This window comes from Castanea sativa, chromosome 6 (genome assembly GCF_040712315.1).
Source record: "Castanea sativa cultivar Marrone di Chiusa Pesio chromosome 6, ASM4071231v1".
Taxonomy (NCBI): domain Eukaryota; kingdom Viridiplantae; phylum Streptophyta; class Magnoliopsida; order Fagales; family Fagaceae; genus Castanea; species Castanea sativa.
In genome coordinates this window covers 39,735,428-39,755,427 of record NC_134018.1, presented here as the reverse complement: position 1 = coordinate 39,755,427, position 20,000 = coordinate 39,735,428, and the positions used below count along the sequence as shown (strand labels likewise).

The 20,000-nt window shown below is 32.7% G+C and overlaps 2 protein-coding genes across 3 annotated transcripts; both read left to right on the top strand.

Annotated features, from left to right (window-relative positions):
* The first annotated feature begins 335 nt into the window (after positions 1–335).
* LOC142640439 (14-3-3-like protein D) lies at positions 336–6,599 on the top strand. 2 transcript variants are annotated; one of them, XM_075814539.1, is made up of 7 exons: positions 336–706; positions 2,119–2,425; positions 2,518–2,605; positions 3,426–3,535; positions 3,629–3,777; positions 6,027–6,082; positions 6,222–6,599. In XM_075814539.1, exons 1-7 carry the CDS (start codon positions 643–645, stop codon positions 6,222–6,224), a joined length of 777 nt encoding a protein of 258 aa, XP_075670654.1. In that variant the 5' UTR covers positions 336–642; the 3' UTR covers positions 6,225–6,599. The 2 variants fall into 2 exon arrangements, with proteins under 2 accessions (XP_075670654.1, XP_075670655.1); XM_075814540.1 differs by having other exon boundaries at positions 392–706; positions 6,030–6,082.
* A 2,867-nt stretch (positions 6,600–9,466) lies between these two features.
* On the top strand, positions 9,467–19,773 carry LOC142638835 (bifunctional riboflavin kinase/FMN phosphatase-like). Its single transcript, XM_075812896.1, has 10 exons — positions 9,467–9,629; positions 9,736–9,925; positions 14,472–14,602; positions 16,102–16,171; positions 16,516–16,581; positions 17,255–17,406; positions 17,490–17,567; positions 17,930–18,066; positions 19,067–19,159; positions 19,438–19,773. Exons 1-10 carry the CDS (start codon positions 9,548–9,550, stop codon positions 19,567–19,569), a joined length of 1,131 nt encoding a protein of 376 aa, XP_075669011.1. The 5' UTR covers positions 9,467–9,547; the 3' UTR covers positions 19,570–19,773.
* The last annotated feature ends 227 nt before the right edge of the window (positions 19,774–20,000 follow it).

Here is a 20,000-nt window from a genome sequence, read left to right as displayed (position 1 = left end):
TTGTAAGTATACATGAGTAGGTTAAGATTAAAATGAAATTATATATATTAAAATTATATTAAAAAAATATTTTTTAATAAATTTTAATTTATATCATCTGCCCCCGACGAATTGAATTAATAGGAAGCACACCAAAGAGATTTAGACAGTAAAGAAAAACAATTGGGCCAAGTGGTTCTTGACAAGTGAGCGGGTTAGAGGTTACAACGTAGGTGTCATGTCAACGCAATTACGCAAACTTGGCGTGACCAGTTTGGCATTGTGTCGTATCCAGATTGCAACAAGTCTTTACCTCTCTCAAATCAACAAAAGTCCAATGTACAGAGTAACGTGGCACACTCTAATTGGCATCGACAGCATAGGAATTTTGGTCCTTGACTCTCGTAAGATTAGATCAATACAAGTACAGTAGGAGTAATCAATCCAATGATTGGCTACAAAACCAAATTATACCTTAAAACTAAATCCTAAATCCGCATCGAATTCAGACTCTTCCAATATTTAAATCCTGTTTTGAAACACAGTACTATATACTACTATATACACTACACTTAGATTGTACTTCGATCACTCTCTCTCTCTCTTTCACTGCGAAAAAACACAGTACTAGGAGTGAATTCACATTTCTCTTAGAGATCGGCCATGGCTTCCCGCTCGAACTTAGTTTACACCGCCAAGCTCGCCGAGCAGGCCGAGCGCTACGATGGTTAGGGTTTTTGTCTATTTACATATATTTATGTGTGTATGTTTTTTTTTTTTTTTTTTATGTGTGGATATATGTGCGATTTTCTTCTCTGTTGTCCTTGTCAAAGTAATCAGTGAAACTTGACATTAATGGGTGTGTTTCAGTTGGAAGTTTGAGTTTACTTAATAAATAAATAAATAAATAAACACTGAATTTTGTAAAAGTTGTGTTTGGTTCCCGAGAAAATAAGTGTTTGAGAAACATTGTTTTGAGACAAAAAAAAAAAATTTATAAGTTGCTGAAATTAGTTTGACGAATAATTCGTTTGAACTTTGCTCAATGGTTATAATTATTTTCCCAGCCAATAAAAAAAACAAACAAAAACAAAACAAAGCAAAAACAAAAACAGAAAAACTTGAGGAACTAATGTTTTGTATTGATTGGGTTTTATATAAATTTAATGTTTAACAGGGATTTCGATATTTGCTGGGTTTTCGTAATGGCTAGCTCTGCTTGTTTGCTAAGATTGTTTCTTCTTCTTGTTTTTTAATTTTTTTTTTTTTTTTAATGGAATTATCTACTGTGCAGTTAGGACAATTTATATTATGTTTCTTAGTATAGCTCAAGGGGAAAAAAAATTGTTCTATGCATGAAATTTAATATTTCTTGGGATCTTTTTGTTTGTATGCAAATTAGTCCCTGGAAATTGCTATGAGAAAATTTGATGTACTCCCTCTTCTATACTTAGTGACTAGGAATTTTAGGGTTTTCTCTAATTCAATCCTCTATTTACATATCTTTATGTGTGTGTATTTGTTTTTATTTATATATCTGTGTATGTGAGAGAGAGAGAGAGAGAGAGAGAGAGAGAGAGAGATTTTCTACTCTGTCTTTGTCAAAGTTATTAGTGAAACTTGAGATTAATCAGAGCATCACTTTATGTGTATGTGTATGCATGTGCTTCAATTGGAAGGTCGAGTTTCGTTAAAAAAATAATTAACTGAATTTTATAAAAAAATTTATTGTCTTGGGGGTTGGATACTTTTTTTTTTTTTTTTACTTATTCTTCTTCTTAATGGTTTACATCATATTTCCTAATCAGCTTTCTTTATAAAGCTCAAGGGAAAAATTGCACTGTGCAGCTAGGATAATTTATATCATGCTGCTTAATGAAGTTCAAGGAAACAATTGCTTTATGCATGAAATTTATTATTTCTTGGGATCGTTTTGCTTGTATGCAAACTAGTCGCTGGAAATTGTTCTGAGAATTGTCAATTTTCTGGCTTCATTTACCTCAAATGGGTTTCATATCTGGTTCCAAGTATACAAACAAGCCAAGCGACTTCCTTAATGACTGGACTTTAGGGGTTGTTTACTTATCAAGGTTGGAAATTTTGATTCTTTTCTTTGCTTTTTTGCTTATATTTTAACAGAGATGATTGATGCAATGAAGAATGTTGCAAAGCTTGATGTTGAGTTGACAATTGAAGAGAGGAACTTGCTCTCTGTTGGGTATAAGAATGTGATTGGCGCTAGGAGAGCATCATGGAGGATCCTATCCTCAATAGAGCAAAAGGAAGAATCAAAAGGAAATGAATACCATGTGAAGCAGATTAAGGAGTACAGACAGAAGATTGAGTCAGAGCTATCAGTCATTTGTAATGATATAATGACAGTGATTGATGAGCATCTTATTCCTTCAGCTTCTGCTGTTGAATCAACAGTGTTTTACTACAAGATGTGAGACCTAGTTTTCATCGAAAATAAGATTATTTTTCTTGGTCTATTTAGATGCAAAGTTTTCTAGGTTATCAAAATCTCTTTGGTTGCAGGAAAGGAGATTATTATCGATATCTTGCAGAGTTCAGGACTGGTAATGAGAAGAAAGAGGCTGCTGATCAGTCAAAGAAAGCTTATGAGGTGCGTACATACATATAATATTTTTTTATTAATGTAAATATTTACCTTTGTATATCAATAGATGTGCCCTTTTTTTGCTTCATTATAAATAAAAACTCTAGTGGTGTTGCATATAAAATAATGTTGGAAGTTCAAGTCCTTGGTTTTTTTCTTAAAAGATATTTGAATATACCCCTAAACAAAGTGGAAGAAATGTGAGATATACAGAAAAGCAAATGAAATCTTATGCCATTACTCCGTAAACGAATTTGAAGAATTTTTTATGGTTTTCATGCTTCATTACTTAGAGAAGGGAAAGGTTATTTGATTCAAGACTCTTATGATTGATGGTTCTGGTTTTGGTCATTATAAAAACATTGTGATTGTGAAAGAACTAGAGGCCCAAAGAGGATCTGCTTTGGATTATTCTTCAATGATGTTGTAGTAGTTTCTTTTTTCAGTTTTAGGTTAGTTGCAAGATCCCTCGAGTAATGTAACAAAAGATTGCTTTTGTTTATTATTTGTTCTTTTTGGTTCTGTAATAGTTTGATGTAGGTGATAGTACAAATTTTCCGTCTTTCTAATAATTGATTGGAAGATGGGTCCCCTCCTCCCCCCTTTTCTTTCTCCTATCCCAGGTACACATGTTATTCTGTTCTTCTCATACTATTTATTTTCAGTGTTTCCTATTAATATCTTGTATCTCTGAAAAAAGCATGTCCCATCTTTCTAGTTCCATACATGCATCTGGTTTGCCGTTTTTTTTTTTTTTGGTTAGAATGCTCACATGCATGTCTCAAAACTATTTTCCTATTTTGATTTTGATTTGATCTCGTTGCAGACTGCTTCCACTGCAGCTGAGGCTGATTTGCCCCCTACAAATCCCATTCGATTGGGTTTGGCATTGAATTATTCAGTTTTCTATTATGAGATCATGCATTCAGCTGAAAGGTTTGTAAATTACTATTTTTTGCCCTTAATCTATAGAAATTTGATTTACTTGTCATTTTGATGTTTAAATTGCTTTTTTCCCCTTCTTTTCAGGGCCTGCTACCTTGCAAAGGAGGCTTTTGATGAAGCTATCCCAGAGCTTGACAACCTCAGTGAAGATTCGTACAAAGATAGCACCTTAATTTTGCAGCTTCTTAGGGACAACCTCACCTTGTGGACTTCTGAACTCCCAGAGGATGGAGGTGATTTTACTCTCTTTATATTGAATAAACTGACCACACAGGCTGAAAGCAGTTGGACCTATGGTTAAATGATTAAATTTTCAATTGCCTAATAGCCTACACTTTTGGGACAATTGGAAACTTATCATGGTATGAACCAACTGTATTTCATGGCTATATATATATATATATATATATATATATATATATATATATATATATATATATTCAAATTATTTTGTTGCTATGGTGAAAATCCATGAGTAAGAGGTATCTCCAAATCACATCTCTTCGTGCATAAAACAATTTTAGGTCCTTCTTGACTTGCCAATTTTAATGAGTGGAGAGTATTTGTCATTAAATTCATTTTAACAACTTGGTTTGTGTTCATCTGATTCGGTTGGTGCATTACTATGTTATGATAGTACGTTTCCAAGAGCCTTGTGATTTTGTGATATTGCCTGGATCTTTCCATGGGAAGAATATAGGGTTATATCTCTCTTCCATTGTAGTAAGCAATATATATATATAAGGTGTTTTTAAAATTGGTCAATGCTCTAGTTGAGATGAACTTTCCTTCCCTAAGGCCAGTTACATCAAGATGCCTTGTTTATAGCAGCTTATACTAGGTTGCCGGGAATGTTACAAATTAAATTAGGCCACCCCTTCTCATTGTGACATCTAAGACTTATATCAAAAAATGAATTTAGTGCCCGCATTCTTTAACATAAACTATCTTTTTTTTTTCTTTTTTTTTGATAGATAAGAAAGAACATAAACTATCTTTTAGAGACCTCAAATGCAAAAGAAAACAGGTTTATGAAAACTGACTTCCTCAGGTGTCTTTTCCCTAAAAATAATTTGTTTGTTTTGGATCCCATTTTATTCACCCTTTGCAATCTTGACGGCAGCAAAACAGAGTAGTAGCAGATATCTTGTCAGTACTCTGCTAAAATGGGTTATCTTTTTAGTTCTATGAAAAGGAGGTGTGAATTAACATGGAAATTAAAGAATAGAAACAATAAAATACATAAGAGTCAGCACTGAGGGCTGCTTAGAGTTATCACCAAGCAGGACAGAAAACATAGGAGTCAGAGGTTGGCTGGAGTCAGCACCAAACTGTTGAAAAATTTCAAGAGAAATTTCATCAGTCAATCAAACTATAAACTGAAAAGCGAACCTTTAACTCCTAGGTTTTGATGGTTCCATTGACACAGGGGAAGCCAATTAAGTAACTCTGGAGTTTTCCTAGAAGTGCAGAATGCTTTCCATGTCAATAATCTCCTCTTAATGGATAGCTGTAGCTGAAATTCTTTTTTGGGATGGTTAAGGAGATAAGCAAAGAATTTCTATGAAAAACACTGGTGATGATGAAATGGGGATAAGAAATTTGAGATCAAACACAAAAGACCGGTGACTGTTTCACCATTGAGGAATTTGTGAGAGTTACTTGGAGGGAATGGTGTTGGTTATTTTAGATACTCTGTGCCTTTTGTCAAAGTAGTAAAAAAGGACATGTTTATTAAGGAGGTAACAAAGAATATTACTTTGGATAGAATATAATGTGGAAAAGAATACATGTGGCCGATCTTGGTTAGTCTACTAAGGATTCATAGCCGACCCCAAAATTTGGGTCTAAGGTTTGGATGTTGTTGTTGCTGCTGCTGCTTTTGATAGCATTGGACTATATGTGGCAAATCAGATTGAACATATCTTTCTGACTGCTAAATATGTAAGCCTCTTTTTTGGATTTGTCAGGATTTCCGTTTATGTTTGAATGTTTGTTACACCTTTAATAAACTGTACATTCTTAAGTAGTCATTCTTATCATTTTTCAGTAAGTTCTTCTTAATGACATCAATGAGCTTAAAATGAAATAGATGTTATAGTAAATCTAGTGCTAGAGATGAAATGAGGATTGGACTGATGGACAACAAGCTTACATAATTTGCTATCTTTTATAAGTATATTCTACCATATTTGGGGCCTTTTCTTATTCCTAATTTTGATATTGAAAAAATGAAGCATTGCACAGAAAGATGCATGAGAAGGAAGATTGATGTAGAATAGGGAATATGTTTTAGCAATCTTTCTCATCTTAAATATGCTAGCAAACAAAGTTTATGATGTGAATTCATATTGTATTATTTGCATTTGCAAAAGGAATCAATCTCATTCTTTGCAATGGACCAATTACCTTGCTGGTATTTTTCTTCTTCTATGCATCAGTTTTTTATGTTTGTATTTCTTTACACCTCTTACAACTACAGAAGATGCCCAGAGGATTAATGGCACTGCCAAGATTGGCGGGATGGAACATGCAGAGGTGGGTTTCTCACAGACCTCTTGGCTGTCATTCGTATTTTGATGCTTTACTACTCTGTTCATGCTATTTGTTTTTTTTTAGCTGTCATTAGTATTATAATGTTCTGCTATGTTCATTATATTTTATTGTTCTTCTGCAGTGATGTAAATGGTGGCTTACAACTCTGTGTATCTGGGGATGGAGCATAAGACCTATTCTTGGCTGAAAATAGGGCTTATTGATCTCTTCTTCTTCTTCCTTTCTATTTTTTACTTATCCTTTTTCTTTGGGTGTCATATGATTGTTTGGTTTATTATACTGTGATGTCTGGACATGGTCAGTCCAATTTGCCTCTACTCAATCTTTTCCTCCCAGTCATGGTGGATGGAGTGGTAGAGGATTGACCCAATTGCTTAAGGTGATTTTCTTGTTTTGATGAAAATGCCACAGCCCAGATAGAGCATTTCTATTGTTTGTATAACATGTTTAGCTTTCTACCATACAATATGCTTCTATATGTGATGTCTATTTTATCTTAGTTTTTTATAATTTGCTATCCTTGATAAAATTAAACGATCTATTTGTAACATTTTTGGGATTTTGTTGTTGATTAATATTCTCTCAATGAGAATGCATAAAAATTGGAGTTAGTGTAGGTCCTAGTGCTATGCTGAACTGCATTTCAGTTTTCTCACTTACAAAGCCAAGGTAAAAGCATGGAATGATGTATGGTTTAATTAAAGGTTAAAACATTACTTGGGGCTGAATATAATTTCTTGGTTGGAACTTGGAACAAAGAGGAATAAATTCTAGAGCAAGTAGTTGAAAGCTGTGATTTGTAGTGGGCAATTTATTAATTTTATTGCTCAGTGTAGCATATTCTTTGGCAAAATTTGGTGCTTGATCTTCTCCTCTTATCTCTTCTATTCCAAATAAAGTTTCCATCTTTAAGCATCTCCTTCAATTTTTTCTAATCTGTAAACAGATATACATAAATACATGTATGTATGTTTGTTCATTTTGGTAAAATATAAATATTTTTCAATGTCAAATTAAGTTCCCCTTCTGTCTTTTCCTAGTATATTCGATTTCCTAGTATTTTTGCGTAATTTTCTTTAGTAGATGACAGTGATATATGTAAATTCTAGATGTGAAAATAATAAAATATGAGGAGTTTATCCATGAAAAGCAAAGCTTGAAACTAAAACTAATGGGTATAGCTAGAAAAAAAGGCTAGACATAAATCAATGGGCTGAAATATTCAGCCTATTGATAGGCTGAAATATTCTTATATAAATAAAATAAAATAAAAAAATAGGCCGAAATATTAACTAAGAAATGGGATAAGGTCCAATAAATTATAAGATAAAAAAAAAGTCATAAATAATATAAATAGAGTTCCTGTTCGAATTCGATAGATAATATTGCTAATAGTCAAATGGACAATTTTCTCAAGATTTTTATTGATCCACCTAAGATTTTGAAAATAAGTTTCTTAAACTTGAAAAGTAACGCATTAAAATTGAATAAATAGACAATTGAATTGGATTTGATTGGAATGGATGATACCAATGAATTCTAGTGTAGTGTGATTTGTAGTTTCTTGAAAATGGCACAACAATAAGATAGAAAACAATAAATAAAATAAGAGAAAAAAAAAATGGTATTAACTTAGTAAAGAAAGTGAAAAGCAATAGACATTTACAAAATATTTTCGGACAAGATCTTCTAAATATTTATGGTGTAAAATAAAGGTAATTTTTGTAAAAGTTATACTGAGTGTAATTTGAACTATTCTTATATCAATTAAGGGTTCAAGTTATATTTATTTATGCATGTACAAAAAGTCTTTCTTTTTCTATCTCAAAAAATAAATAAAGTACAACTTATTCAATTTGTATTTTACTTCAAACCCCCCTAACCGTGCCTTTGAACCGGAATGGTCAATGTAAAATGGGGTGCGTTAATGGCTACGTATTAAATGTATTACAATTAAGAAATAATGTTGTGGGTTCTAGTTAGCTTAACTAGTAAGAGACTTAGGGTTCAATCCTCGCCTACACTTATTTTTTTTCTCCCCTTTTTAGCACTATATTCATAGAGAGAGAGAGTAAAAAATTAATATATTTAATGCGTGGCAATAAACATGGCAAAAAGAGGCTATCAAATTTAATCCGCCTCTTTTGACTTTTTATTTATTTATTTGGGTTTATAAGTTATAACCATATTTTTTACTTTTCAATTCTCCAAACTTGGCTTTGCTTTTCCCTTCAAGGTATCATATGAAATTAACTACTTATATAAAAACTTAAAATACTGTTTGCAAACAATATTTTACTTGAAAGTTGAAATTATACTGAAAGTGTTTTTCTTTTTAAAAAAAATTAAATATTGAAATCATGGTATCAAAGTATCCAAACGACTTTAGAAAAATGTTAATTTAAATAATTAATATTAAAAAAAAAATTTAATTTTGCCCATACTCCTTCCTCCATTGTCAAGAATCAAGATGCAGCTATATATTTAAAGTCAAATACGAGTGGAGTGTGGTCCGGCCTCCAATTCCAATAATGATGAACAGGGTATATCCTTCACCAAACAAAAAAGAATAGGGTATATCCTTTCAACATTTAAGGGACATATTCTGCCAATTCGGGCCTGCTAAATGACTCAAGTGTGTTCAGTATCAAATTTCCTAAAGGCTAAAGTTGCTGGTAATTTGCTTCCCACTATGTGACTATGTCCTCTTCTTTCCCAAAAAGTATACAAATAGGAATAATACTTTTTTTTAAAAGAAAAAAAATTATTAGGGCCTGTTAATTTTAATAATTTCTTTCATTTCTTTCTTTGTGATAGGGGAACATGTTTGATGTTGTATTGAATTCAAGGTTCAGCACAAAAGAAAAAAAAAAAAATTTGGGCCGGTTATCGTTTCTCTCTTTGAGATTGGGGAACATGTTAGATTAGATATTCTATTGGGTTTATGATTCAGAAGTTGATTTTATATAATACTAATTTTTTTTAGTCTCACTTCTAACAGCCATCTCTCTCTTTCTCTCTCTCTTGGAAAGTAAATAATGAAAACTATCCACAACTTTTGTTACTAACAACTTAATTATACTTTAACAAAATTCGAATATTCTAATTACAAGTTACAACTCTCATTCGTGAGTGGCTCAACTGACTTGAGATTGAATCGACCTCTCAATCTAAAACTCACATTCCAATCACAATTTGCACGAGTTTTCCTACGCTACAGAGGACCCAGGGGCCAGCACAATGGCTTTAGGCATGCCTTTCATTCCTCATTATGGGTATTTATTCCTCCCTTCGCCTCCTTTTATGCATAAATTCTTATTAATGCTTTATATATATACCTTTCTCATTTCACTTCCCACACACATTTTGTCCCTCTCTCTCTCTCTCTCTCTGCCTCTCTCACACACACACGTACACACAGACACACATTTCTTATTTGGCTTAAAGATGAGTTGCTGTGAGTCTTGCAAACCAAAAACCAAAATTTTGGCTGTAATATTTGACTTGGATGGAACCATTTTGGACACAGGTCTGTAACTACAATTTCATGTTAAAAACCACACCTCTTTCATTTCTCTCAAATAACGAGTTTCTCTGATATATATCTCTGTGTCGTTTGTTATTTGTATGTATAGAGAGACTTACAAAGGGATTGTTGAAAGAATACTTAGCCAAATATGGGAAAGAAGTGGACATGGAAAGGGAAGAAAAGAAGCGAATGGGAATGACACAAAAGGAGTCAGCTGCTGCAATTGTTAAGGACTATGCCCTCCCATTGACACCTGATCAATATATCAAAGAAATCACTCCCATGTATCGCCAAAAGTAAGCCTCTCTCTTTTTTTGAGATAATTTTTTTTATTATATACCAATTACAAAAGAATATAGCAGCCGCAAAAAAACAAAAAAGTGAAAAATTTTGATACCCAATTTTTTTTTCCCCTAATAACTGATTAGTTATTAAGTTATAAACTATACATGTAAAATAGCTTTTAAACCAAGAACCTCACACTTCATCCATTTTGGTTGTAAACATATTTGAAGCTCAAGGCTCCAACCACCAATAAAAAGATGAAATTTATTTGTCATGTTTAATGCACATTACTCATTTATGCACATGACTTGACACAAAGGATCTAAACATTTTTTGAGTTAACATTTGCTTATTCTAAAATCATTTTTATCTATTGTTTCCTTTATCCTTAACACTATGATGTAAGATAAGCTTCTTTTAAGTTTGAATCCTAATATACTTTTTTTTTTTTTAAATTTCACGCGTGAAATATGCTAGATATATAGGAGTTATTTTTTTCACTTAGCTATCATAAATTATACCTATACAATTAATGGAATTTGAACCAAGAATCTAACACTTCATCCATTCTATTCTTAAGTCATTTTCATCTATCTTTTTCCATAACATTATTAACACTGTTGTAAGATAAGCATCTTTTCATCAGTGTGGTTGATAACTTAACATACTATTTTTTTATGAGAAATGATATGTCCACAACATTTTTACAACAAATCCTAAGTGGCAAGTTGTTACTGGTTGTTATTGTTGGGACAAAAAAGTAATCTTAGTGTTAGATTCAAATTTGAACCTATAACAACTAACCACCTATGATTTGTTGTAAAAATGTTGTGGACGTAGCACCTCTTTTTTTTTATTTCACGCGTGAAATATGCTATCATAACCATCCAAGTATATATACCATCTCTTTCTCAATATATATATATATATATATATATATATATATATATATATATATATATATATATATATATATATGTGTGTGTGTGTGTGTGTGTGTATCCCATCTACTAAATTAAACAAACCGGCTCTGAGTGGAAATATAGTCTTGCAACATTTATTATTATTATTATTATTATTATTATTTTCATAAATAATAAATTTTGTTTTAATAATAAATGTTGTTTTATCTCGCAACATTTATTATTAATATACTTTATTCATTGATTCTGTTAAGGATCTCATATTTTTCTCAATCTTCATTAGTGCTTTTATTAGTATTCTATAGTCTTAAGTCTTAACCATGCATATTTGTTATCATGGGTTTTACAGTCGCCCTTGTGTGTATCTTTGTTTCTAAAATAAAATAAAATAAAAAAACAAAAACCATCCTTATTTGTTCTTTGAAAGAAAATTCCAAGAACCTTTTTCTATGTGGATGAGAGCATGCCATTATAATATTACCGCACAAACATGATTAGTGTCATGCATACTCTCTGGAACTAAAAACTAATACAGCATAATTTTGCTTAATAGGGATAAATGTAATGTTATAGTTACAAACTATTTTATAATATTTTTACAAAATGTTGATGTGACCAATCTTTTACTGGTTTTCATCTATACCTACCATTAATACAACTTTTTATTTACTAATAATCACTCGCTACATCAGTAGTTTATAAATTTTTTTGTAAAATAGTTTATATTTCTAGCATTATTCACCAAGTAAAAAAAGTAAACTATCCATAATAAATAACTTTAAATAAGGGAATAAAATCCAATAACATTAAGTCCTAAAAATCAAATAAAAGAAAACATCAACTAGCATTAATTTCCATCATCCAACCATGTAACGGAAGCCCCATCAAGTGTAGCTCCTAGCAGCTCTTGAAGTACTCTCTATCAAGTTACTATCAAGTTAAATTCAAGTTGTAGTAGCTTGATTGTGGTGCTCCAAGTACAATCTGAGTTTGGTCGTCCTCTCCAATGAACTAAGAAAAGTGTTGAATTCCTTTGTCCCTAATGAAAACAAATTTGCTCATCCAAAATAACATCAATATATCCTTTACGTGCTGGTGAATAATAAGCTCAGATTTATTGGGTCATCATCTCATCTGTGATGGGTATTGTTGGTTCTTGCAAGCTCAGATTTTTTGGCCCATTCATAGCTTCGAACTCTAGCATATGCTTGGGCTAAGGTGGTGAACTGACTTAGAATAAGCTCCCTCTTGAGCTCCCTATTTAGTCCATTCCTAAACCTAGTCAAGGTCATTCTCTCATCTTCAACTACATCGCATATTAACATGTATTCATCAAATTGGTCCATGTACTCAGTAACAGGTCTATTCCATTGTGTTAGACTGTTCCACTCATCCAAAAGCATAGCTTTATACCAACTTGGTAGATATTCCTCTCTGAATTTTTCCTTCATTTCTACCCAATCGGTTATGGGAGGTTGGTTTCTATTAGCTCTTAGTTGTTGGGTACACATCCAGAAAGTTTTAGCTCTACCAATGAGTTTCATTGTGGCGAACATGACCTTTCTTTTGTTGTTTGGAAAGTTGTACCAATCAAAAAAGTTGTCCATAGTAAATAACCAAGTAACGAGGTCCTTTGGGTCTTGGCCATCAAATGTGGGTGCTTCAATATTGAAATGTGCAAGTATTCTTTCATCTAGGTCTCTAGATTCCCTAGGGTCGACAACATCATGGTTCTGATGATGATGGCCTTGATTCCTATTATTATTCAAATTGCCTTTGTTTAAATCTAATCCGGCAAAATGTTCCATCAAAGATTATTGGGATCCAAAATTGGGCTATGTAAATCTAACCAAACCAAGCACGTAGAGAAAAATATTGATGGAATATTTTCAATGGCAAATTGAGACCAATAGATCTGACCTGGGCTGGCCCAGGTCTTAAATAATTTAGTTGAGGAATAATAAATAAAATAAAATAATAATAAAGTTGTACGAATTAGAATTAGAATTAGAATTAGAATCAGAACAAGGAAAAGGACCAAGTGGACTCACCAGAGCTGACCAGACCAGATCCTTCTTGGTGGCTTGAAGATTGGAAAGTGCGATTTGGTGGGTTTTGTTGTGACGGGTGGAATAATTTGTATTTCCGTGGAGGCGATTCAATGAGAGTATTTTCTTTGACTCAAGAATGTTTAAATAGGGTGGAGTCCAATGTCCTTCTATACGAATAGGGAGAGGAAATAGTACTAATTTCGTGACCTATAAGGAAACGAAAACAACTCCTATTTAAATTTCATCAAACACGGAAATAAATTCAATCTAGCCTCATGTATTTGAAGTTTGAAAAGAATATAAAAAAATATTTTAAAAAAAAACAACAATGTGAAATTTGCAAAGTGCTACATTTACAATATTTTCATAGCACTTTTACAGCAAATTTAACTAGTAAATTATTATTTGTTCTCATTTTAAATCATCACTCAAATTATTTTTTGCTCAATAGTAACAATTTATAATAATTTGTTGTAAAAATGTCATATACATAACATTTCTCTTAAGATTATTTTCTTTTTAGCAAGGTATATATGTAATATGTTTAAGAAGTTGTGAATTGTGATTGTTTATAATCAAAATTTGATTAGATAGATAATCCCAAAAAAAAGTGATCATCTACTAAAGTGGATGATATCAATCTCAATTCTATGTATATTTCTTTTTTGAGGGAAATCTCAGTTAGTCAGTTCTATATTGAGATAACCTTGAGTCCAAAAAATCACATCTTTAAAAAAATTTAATATAAATCATTATTATTTAGTCACATAAAAAAAATCATTATTATTTGGCATGTGATCCAAAATCTGCATCGGTGTCTACAGTACACCAAACCAACAGAGTCAAAACCCAGAACAGGCCCTTTTTGGCACTCTCAAAAGTCAAAACCCTGACCAGGCCCTTTCTACAAACAGAGTTTTATATTTTTGACCAGCCTAGGTGCTAGAAAGTGGAAACAATAAATTATGGTAACAAAAGAACATTTCTTGTTTGGTCATTCAATAAATTATGCCAATACAAAATTAACTAAATCATGAATGGAAGGTCTCAACGATTTAATATGGTCCATTTTAATATGATGAAGCTTCAGAGTTTACTGAAGAAAGAGTTACTGATTTTGCTAATTGGCATGAGATGAGACAGTGGATGAGAGACATAATTTTTATCTCAACAGTCTACCGCCAAAACTTTGTTGAGCCATTAGCTGATTTGCTTTGGATTTTAATGATTTTCTTCAGAAGAAATCTTCCATTGTGTTCATTGTTTCTTGACATAACAGTTTTGGTTAATGAAACTAGACTAGTTTAGTTATAAATAACTAATTTAAGTACTACACCAGTATATGGCAATATTATTCTTAGAGAACTTCAATTGCTTCCAAGGCCCTTACATCTTAGCATGCAATGAAATGCTTTCGCATGCTTGAAACTGCTCTGAAGCAACACAGAGAACTTTGTTCACCCTTAAATGCTTCAACTTTTTAATGTTAGCATGGAAATAACCTTTCTTGTACCGAACATACTTGTATTTACATCTCTGCATCGTTTGTGTAGTCTTCTAACTCGTTCATTGTATACCTTTAGGTGGCTGCAAGCAAAACCACTTCCTGGGGCTAATCGACTTATGAAACATCTCCATAAACATGGAGTGCCATTTGCTCTTGCTTCAAACTCTTTAAGAGAATACATAGATGCAAAAATCTCTCTCCAAAAAGGTTGTCTTTCTTGACTTTCCTGGATATTAGTTTCAATCAAGCCTTTCTTTAATCTCTGATTCGTGTTCTACCAATTCACTTTATTAATATTGTCATTAGAAAAAGAAATATCTGACCTGACATTGAAATTATTGTTGTCGCCAAATGATTTATCATAGCTCATAATACTTGTCGAAGTTGTTTAACAGATTTAGAGTAATTTGATCTGTATAAACATAATGGACATTTCTTGTAGAGATCTTCTTGAAGCTCCCCCTTATGCGTAGATAAAATGAGCTGCTGTGAAAATTGATAAACATGGATTTGAAAGGTCTCTCTTTGTTGTGTGTGGATCATAGTAAGTCATGCATGTTGTTCCAACTGGTGCTTTTCATTACAGTGAAGTGCCGAAGTTTACAAAATATTTTGTATATTTACAATGTGTCTGACTGTGACATTTTGGGGATACAAAAGGATTACACACTCCTGATTGAGTTTCACCATCATCATAGTTTCCCTTTACATTTTCTGAATCAGCAATTGTTGGACAAACGCACAAGTGCAGGAATAGAACTTTAGTAGTTGTTCTTAACTTCTTAAGCAGAGGATGTAAGTGTCCTATCAATTTTTTTGTGCTAGAGTTCTTCTGGTTAAATAAAAAATTAATCAAATCTACCAATCACTGAGAAGCAATTTACATAAATTACTGCTTTCATGGAATGATGGAAATCTTTTTATTCCAATTACTTTCCTTAAAGTTTAGTAATCTGGGGTGAAAGGGTGTTATATTGCATTTTTTTGTTAATATAGGTCACTGAACCCTACCAAATCAAACAACCAAATAAATAATAGTTGTTTAATGTAGAATATAAAAATCTCAGGCTAGTAGTCACTCGGTCCATAGTATTGCTTGATTTCATTACCAAGATTTTTTTCCTGCTTTGACATTTCCATCCTCTTATATTTTGTGTATGCCTGAATTAGTTGAATTATGTAATTTCATTAAAGCACTTGCTTTTTTCTCCATAACTATCTCATATCTTGGTGGCTAATTGCATGTAATGCTAATCTTGGATACTAGAGGCCAAGTCCATGGTGAAGGTTCTGAATTGAGTCTAGCATCTACAATGGCTGTGGTTTGAAATAAGATAACATCATTGAGTTATTGTAAATTTACCTATAGAACAAATTATAGGCAGCCAACATTCCAGCATGCACTAAAAACCAAAGTTAGGACATGTTTGAAGTATGTAATCCTAATGTTAATCTTGGGTCAGAGTTCTATTGGCAAACAACTTCTTTTTGGATTATTCTTTCTGTTTCTGTTTTGTGTTTGTGTGTGTATTACTTTGAACAAGTGTATTATCCATTAGAGTTGCAGGGCATAGCTTTCTCAGTTGTTTGTATTTCCTCTTTGTTCTCTTTTGTTGCATAGCAATTAATCTCTTAATAGATGATTGGTTTTTCACTGCACTATTTCCACATCAATTTATTCTTTTTCATCTAAATTATTTGTTTAGGTTGGAAGGAGTACTTTTCAGTAATTCTTGGAAGTGACCAGGTCAAATCGGGAAAGCCCTCTCCAGATCTGTAAGGTTTTTTACAATTTCAGAGCAAAATTAAGGCTGCATTGAATTTGTATGGAAATGGAACCTTCCATACATAAAACCATTCTAGAAGGTGGTTCTGTCACCATGAGTAAAAGTTTAAAAAATAATTAGATTTTTTTTTTTGGGCGAAATTCTGAGATGATTCTCAACATGTGAAAGAAAAAATTTTGTCAAATCCAAAGAATCTCATGTATGAGAAGGGAACCATTTCCACCGGATATCCAACTACCTCTGTTTTTTCTTTTCTTTTTCATGAAGAAATTTCACTTTTGATTGTCATTTTAATTTTTTTCTATAATCATATGATTCCCAAATTGTTAACAGATTTGAAGAGGCTGCAAAGAGAATGGGTGTAACTGCAGATCACAGCCTGGTGATTGAAGACTCTTTGTAAGTTAAACTAGCAATTATCTATATATAATTCAAAACAAAAATGCTGCTAAGCCTCTCTAATGAAATCACTTATTATCTCATCAAAAAAAAAAATTATATATATATATATATATTATTATCTGTGCCATACTCCAGTGGAGTTTTGATTGAATAACACTTTTTCCCCTCTCCTGTGCATGTTCAGAATAATCTGACTTCTGATTATTGCTAGAAATTTGCAATCAAAATTTATGAAGAACTTGTGATAATGTCTGAATTTAAGAGCCTTACTGCAACTGTCAGTACAACATATATTTGTTACATAAGCTTCTCAGTGAAAGACTAAACCAGCATACCCAACATTCTTCAGTATACAAATTACAATTATGTCTAATAGCTTGTGAATGCCAGCATAGTGATTTGTGATGGACTATCTGGATGATGTATGTTCTACAAAATATATTTCTGATCTGTATACATCAATAACTGCATGGCAATATTGAGTGGATCATTTGGTTTTTCTAATAAATCTAATGGTAACTTTCTTCAAAGAATTATATTCATAATTGTTAGAATTAAATACATTGGGGAAAGGTCGTAAAAGTCGTACCCTATGCACCAAGCTCTCACTTCTATGGGGTTATTATATTTGTTACACACAAAACCAATACTGATCAATACATTTCTATAGGGTTGGTGTTCGAGCAGCTAATGCAGCAAAAATGAAGGTAGTTGCTGTTCCATCCCATAGTGAAACTGATTGTTATGCCCTAGCAGATTCTGTGCTTCATTCGCTTCTCGAATTTCAACCCGAGCAATGGGGTCTTCCACCATTGGACGACTGTAAATATTTCATCTTATTTAAATTTATAGCCCTATGCACTTCATTTCCCTATTGAATGATTTGGTTTAAATAATGGTTTCAGGGGTAGATAATGCATTACCTATTGAACCAATTCATGTGAACATTGTATCTGTCAACGGCTCTGTGTGTGAAGTCATAGGTTTGTTTTAACTTCTTCACCTTGATATTATTTGAATAGCAGTTTGATAACATTAGTATCATAGACAACTTACTTTCAACTCTGGGTTTTACTTTATGTCTCAAGTTCCATACATAATTTTCTACTTCATTGAACAGATCAGAGGCCAATCTGACCTTTTAATTGTCAACCAAAGTCACTGCTTTTTCCCCTATGGTTGGAATTAAGAAACCTGAGGATTAAAACAAGATTTAACATATTTTTAATCATTTTTCTTGTTTGACTATGGCATTCATTAATTTTCAGGCTCCTATGATTCTCTGGTTTTAATATTGTAATAGTATGTATTCTGTCTTCTTAATAACATTGAAACATATATCCAGAGAATGGAGTATCTGCTCTTCCAGACCAAATTTTTGGAGTTTACTTTGGTTGGGCCAAAGTTGATCCGCATAAAAGGTTCAAAGTTGTGGTTAGCATTGGATGGGATCAGTGTTCCTGTATTTCTAAGAGAAAATTTGTGAGTACTCAACTCTTGGCCATTCGATTAGCTTTTGCTTTCATGTCCTTGTATGTGGACACAATTCGAAATGGGTCTATATTATTATTAACAAATTCAATGCAAGTTTTTTCTTTCCTCGGCACTTTTAGAATAAGCCCTTTCCATTATTGAGTCTAAAGTTGTGGTTAAGCTATTAGCTATGTCTCCCTCTCGTGATCTAGTTGGGGTCAACATCCTGAGTTTGAATCCTCAAGAGCATGAAGTTGGTTTGAAGATATCTACTGGCTGTTACTACTGAGACATCGGTGAAAATGATTTTAATGTAGCTGAACTCACCTGATTAACTGCCTGTAATCCACCATTCCTGTTTAGACCCCCACAGGCATTGGTAATTTACTAGGCAGGTATTGTTATTGTCATTTCTAGGCTTGGTCTTCCACGTATTGATCACTCCCTAGGGAAAATAATGTATTGTCATCAAGTCCCACAGATGACCAATTCTCACTTAGTTTCTCAGATGTCCCATGTGTGCTATACTGAGATCACCACAATGGTGAGCAATTTGATGATGGTCTCCCTGTACTCTTAGAGTTGGGATGTAATACCCTTCAAATGAAGAAGTAGAACGAATATTCAGTAACAACTAACAAGTTGAAGTTGGTTGATGAGCCCAATAAATCCTCACAGTATAGTTTTCTGGGCTGTCCCTCCAATTATAGTGTAGTGTAACTAGTTGTGGAGAAAAAAAAAATGTATAGTGAATAATTTTTTGGGCTGACCCTCAAATTATATAATTTATATTTAAAGAAAGAAATATAATCAAATGGGATGACTATTTTTTCTGATTATCTGGTTTTTCTTTACTTGAAAGTTGAAAATAGGTTGGTCTTGAGGGCCCTTCAGCAATGATTCTACTAATTTTTATGTGATCTTAAATTTTTTTCTAAAAATGCACCCAGGTTGCTTATTGTAAGTCAACACAAAATTAATCATGTAGGTTTTGGTTCTCTTTTTGCAGCATATTTGCATAATTGATGGAAACATTGACTGCATATCTGGCCAGCAGACCCAGCTCACACTTGTTGGCTACATCCGTGGATTGAACAGCAAGGTAAAAAATTAATGACATAGTCAGGAACAAAAACTCAAATAAAGCATAATATTTCTTTTATGTACCAGTTTGTCTGGGAGGCTTCTAGGTGTTATTCGCTCTAAAAGCTTTAAAATGAAACAATGAGCACATCATGCTTATGTGAACTGATAAAAAGCTCTGCAACCCATGAGATCTCATATATTGAGGCTGAAGAGACTTTGTTACAATAAAATTTAAGTTGGTTGCTTGCTTGTACTTTGATCCTCTTATACCTGAAGATGTGCAATTATGTACAGGATATTACATCAATGACTGTGGAAGTACTAGAAGAATATAAGTCCGTTGCAAATGCTTCAATGGATCTGCCTATGTTCGTCCACCATTCCTGTGAACCTCTCCTTTCGGAAGCTTGTGCTCTGGAGGACTAATTTGGCTCTGATGAGAAAGAATAATGTTGTAACCTATAATTCCTTGGATAGTACTTCAACAATTTCACACCAATAGAAATGGTGAACTAAAAATAATTTTTTCTCTTTTTGTTGACAATTTAGGGAACATGATCCCTTGCACGAACACACATTATATGCACTTCTATATCAATCAATTCTTAATCACAGAAAAATCCCTTTTTCCCAGAGAAAATGTTGCATTATTTGCCTTTTCAATTTAAATCATTTGTTACCATCCCATTAGCTGTTGAAATATCTCCCTCCCCCCCCCCCCCTCTTCTTTTAGTAAAGAATAATCAACTTACATAATAACGAAGAAAAGTGAAATTGATTCAACTCAACAAATTGTTATCAATATCTTGGACAGGAATGATTATACATTGATCTTGAGAGACTCTATCATATGCCAC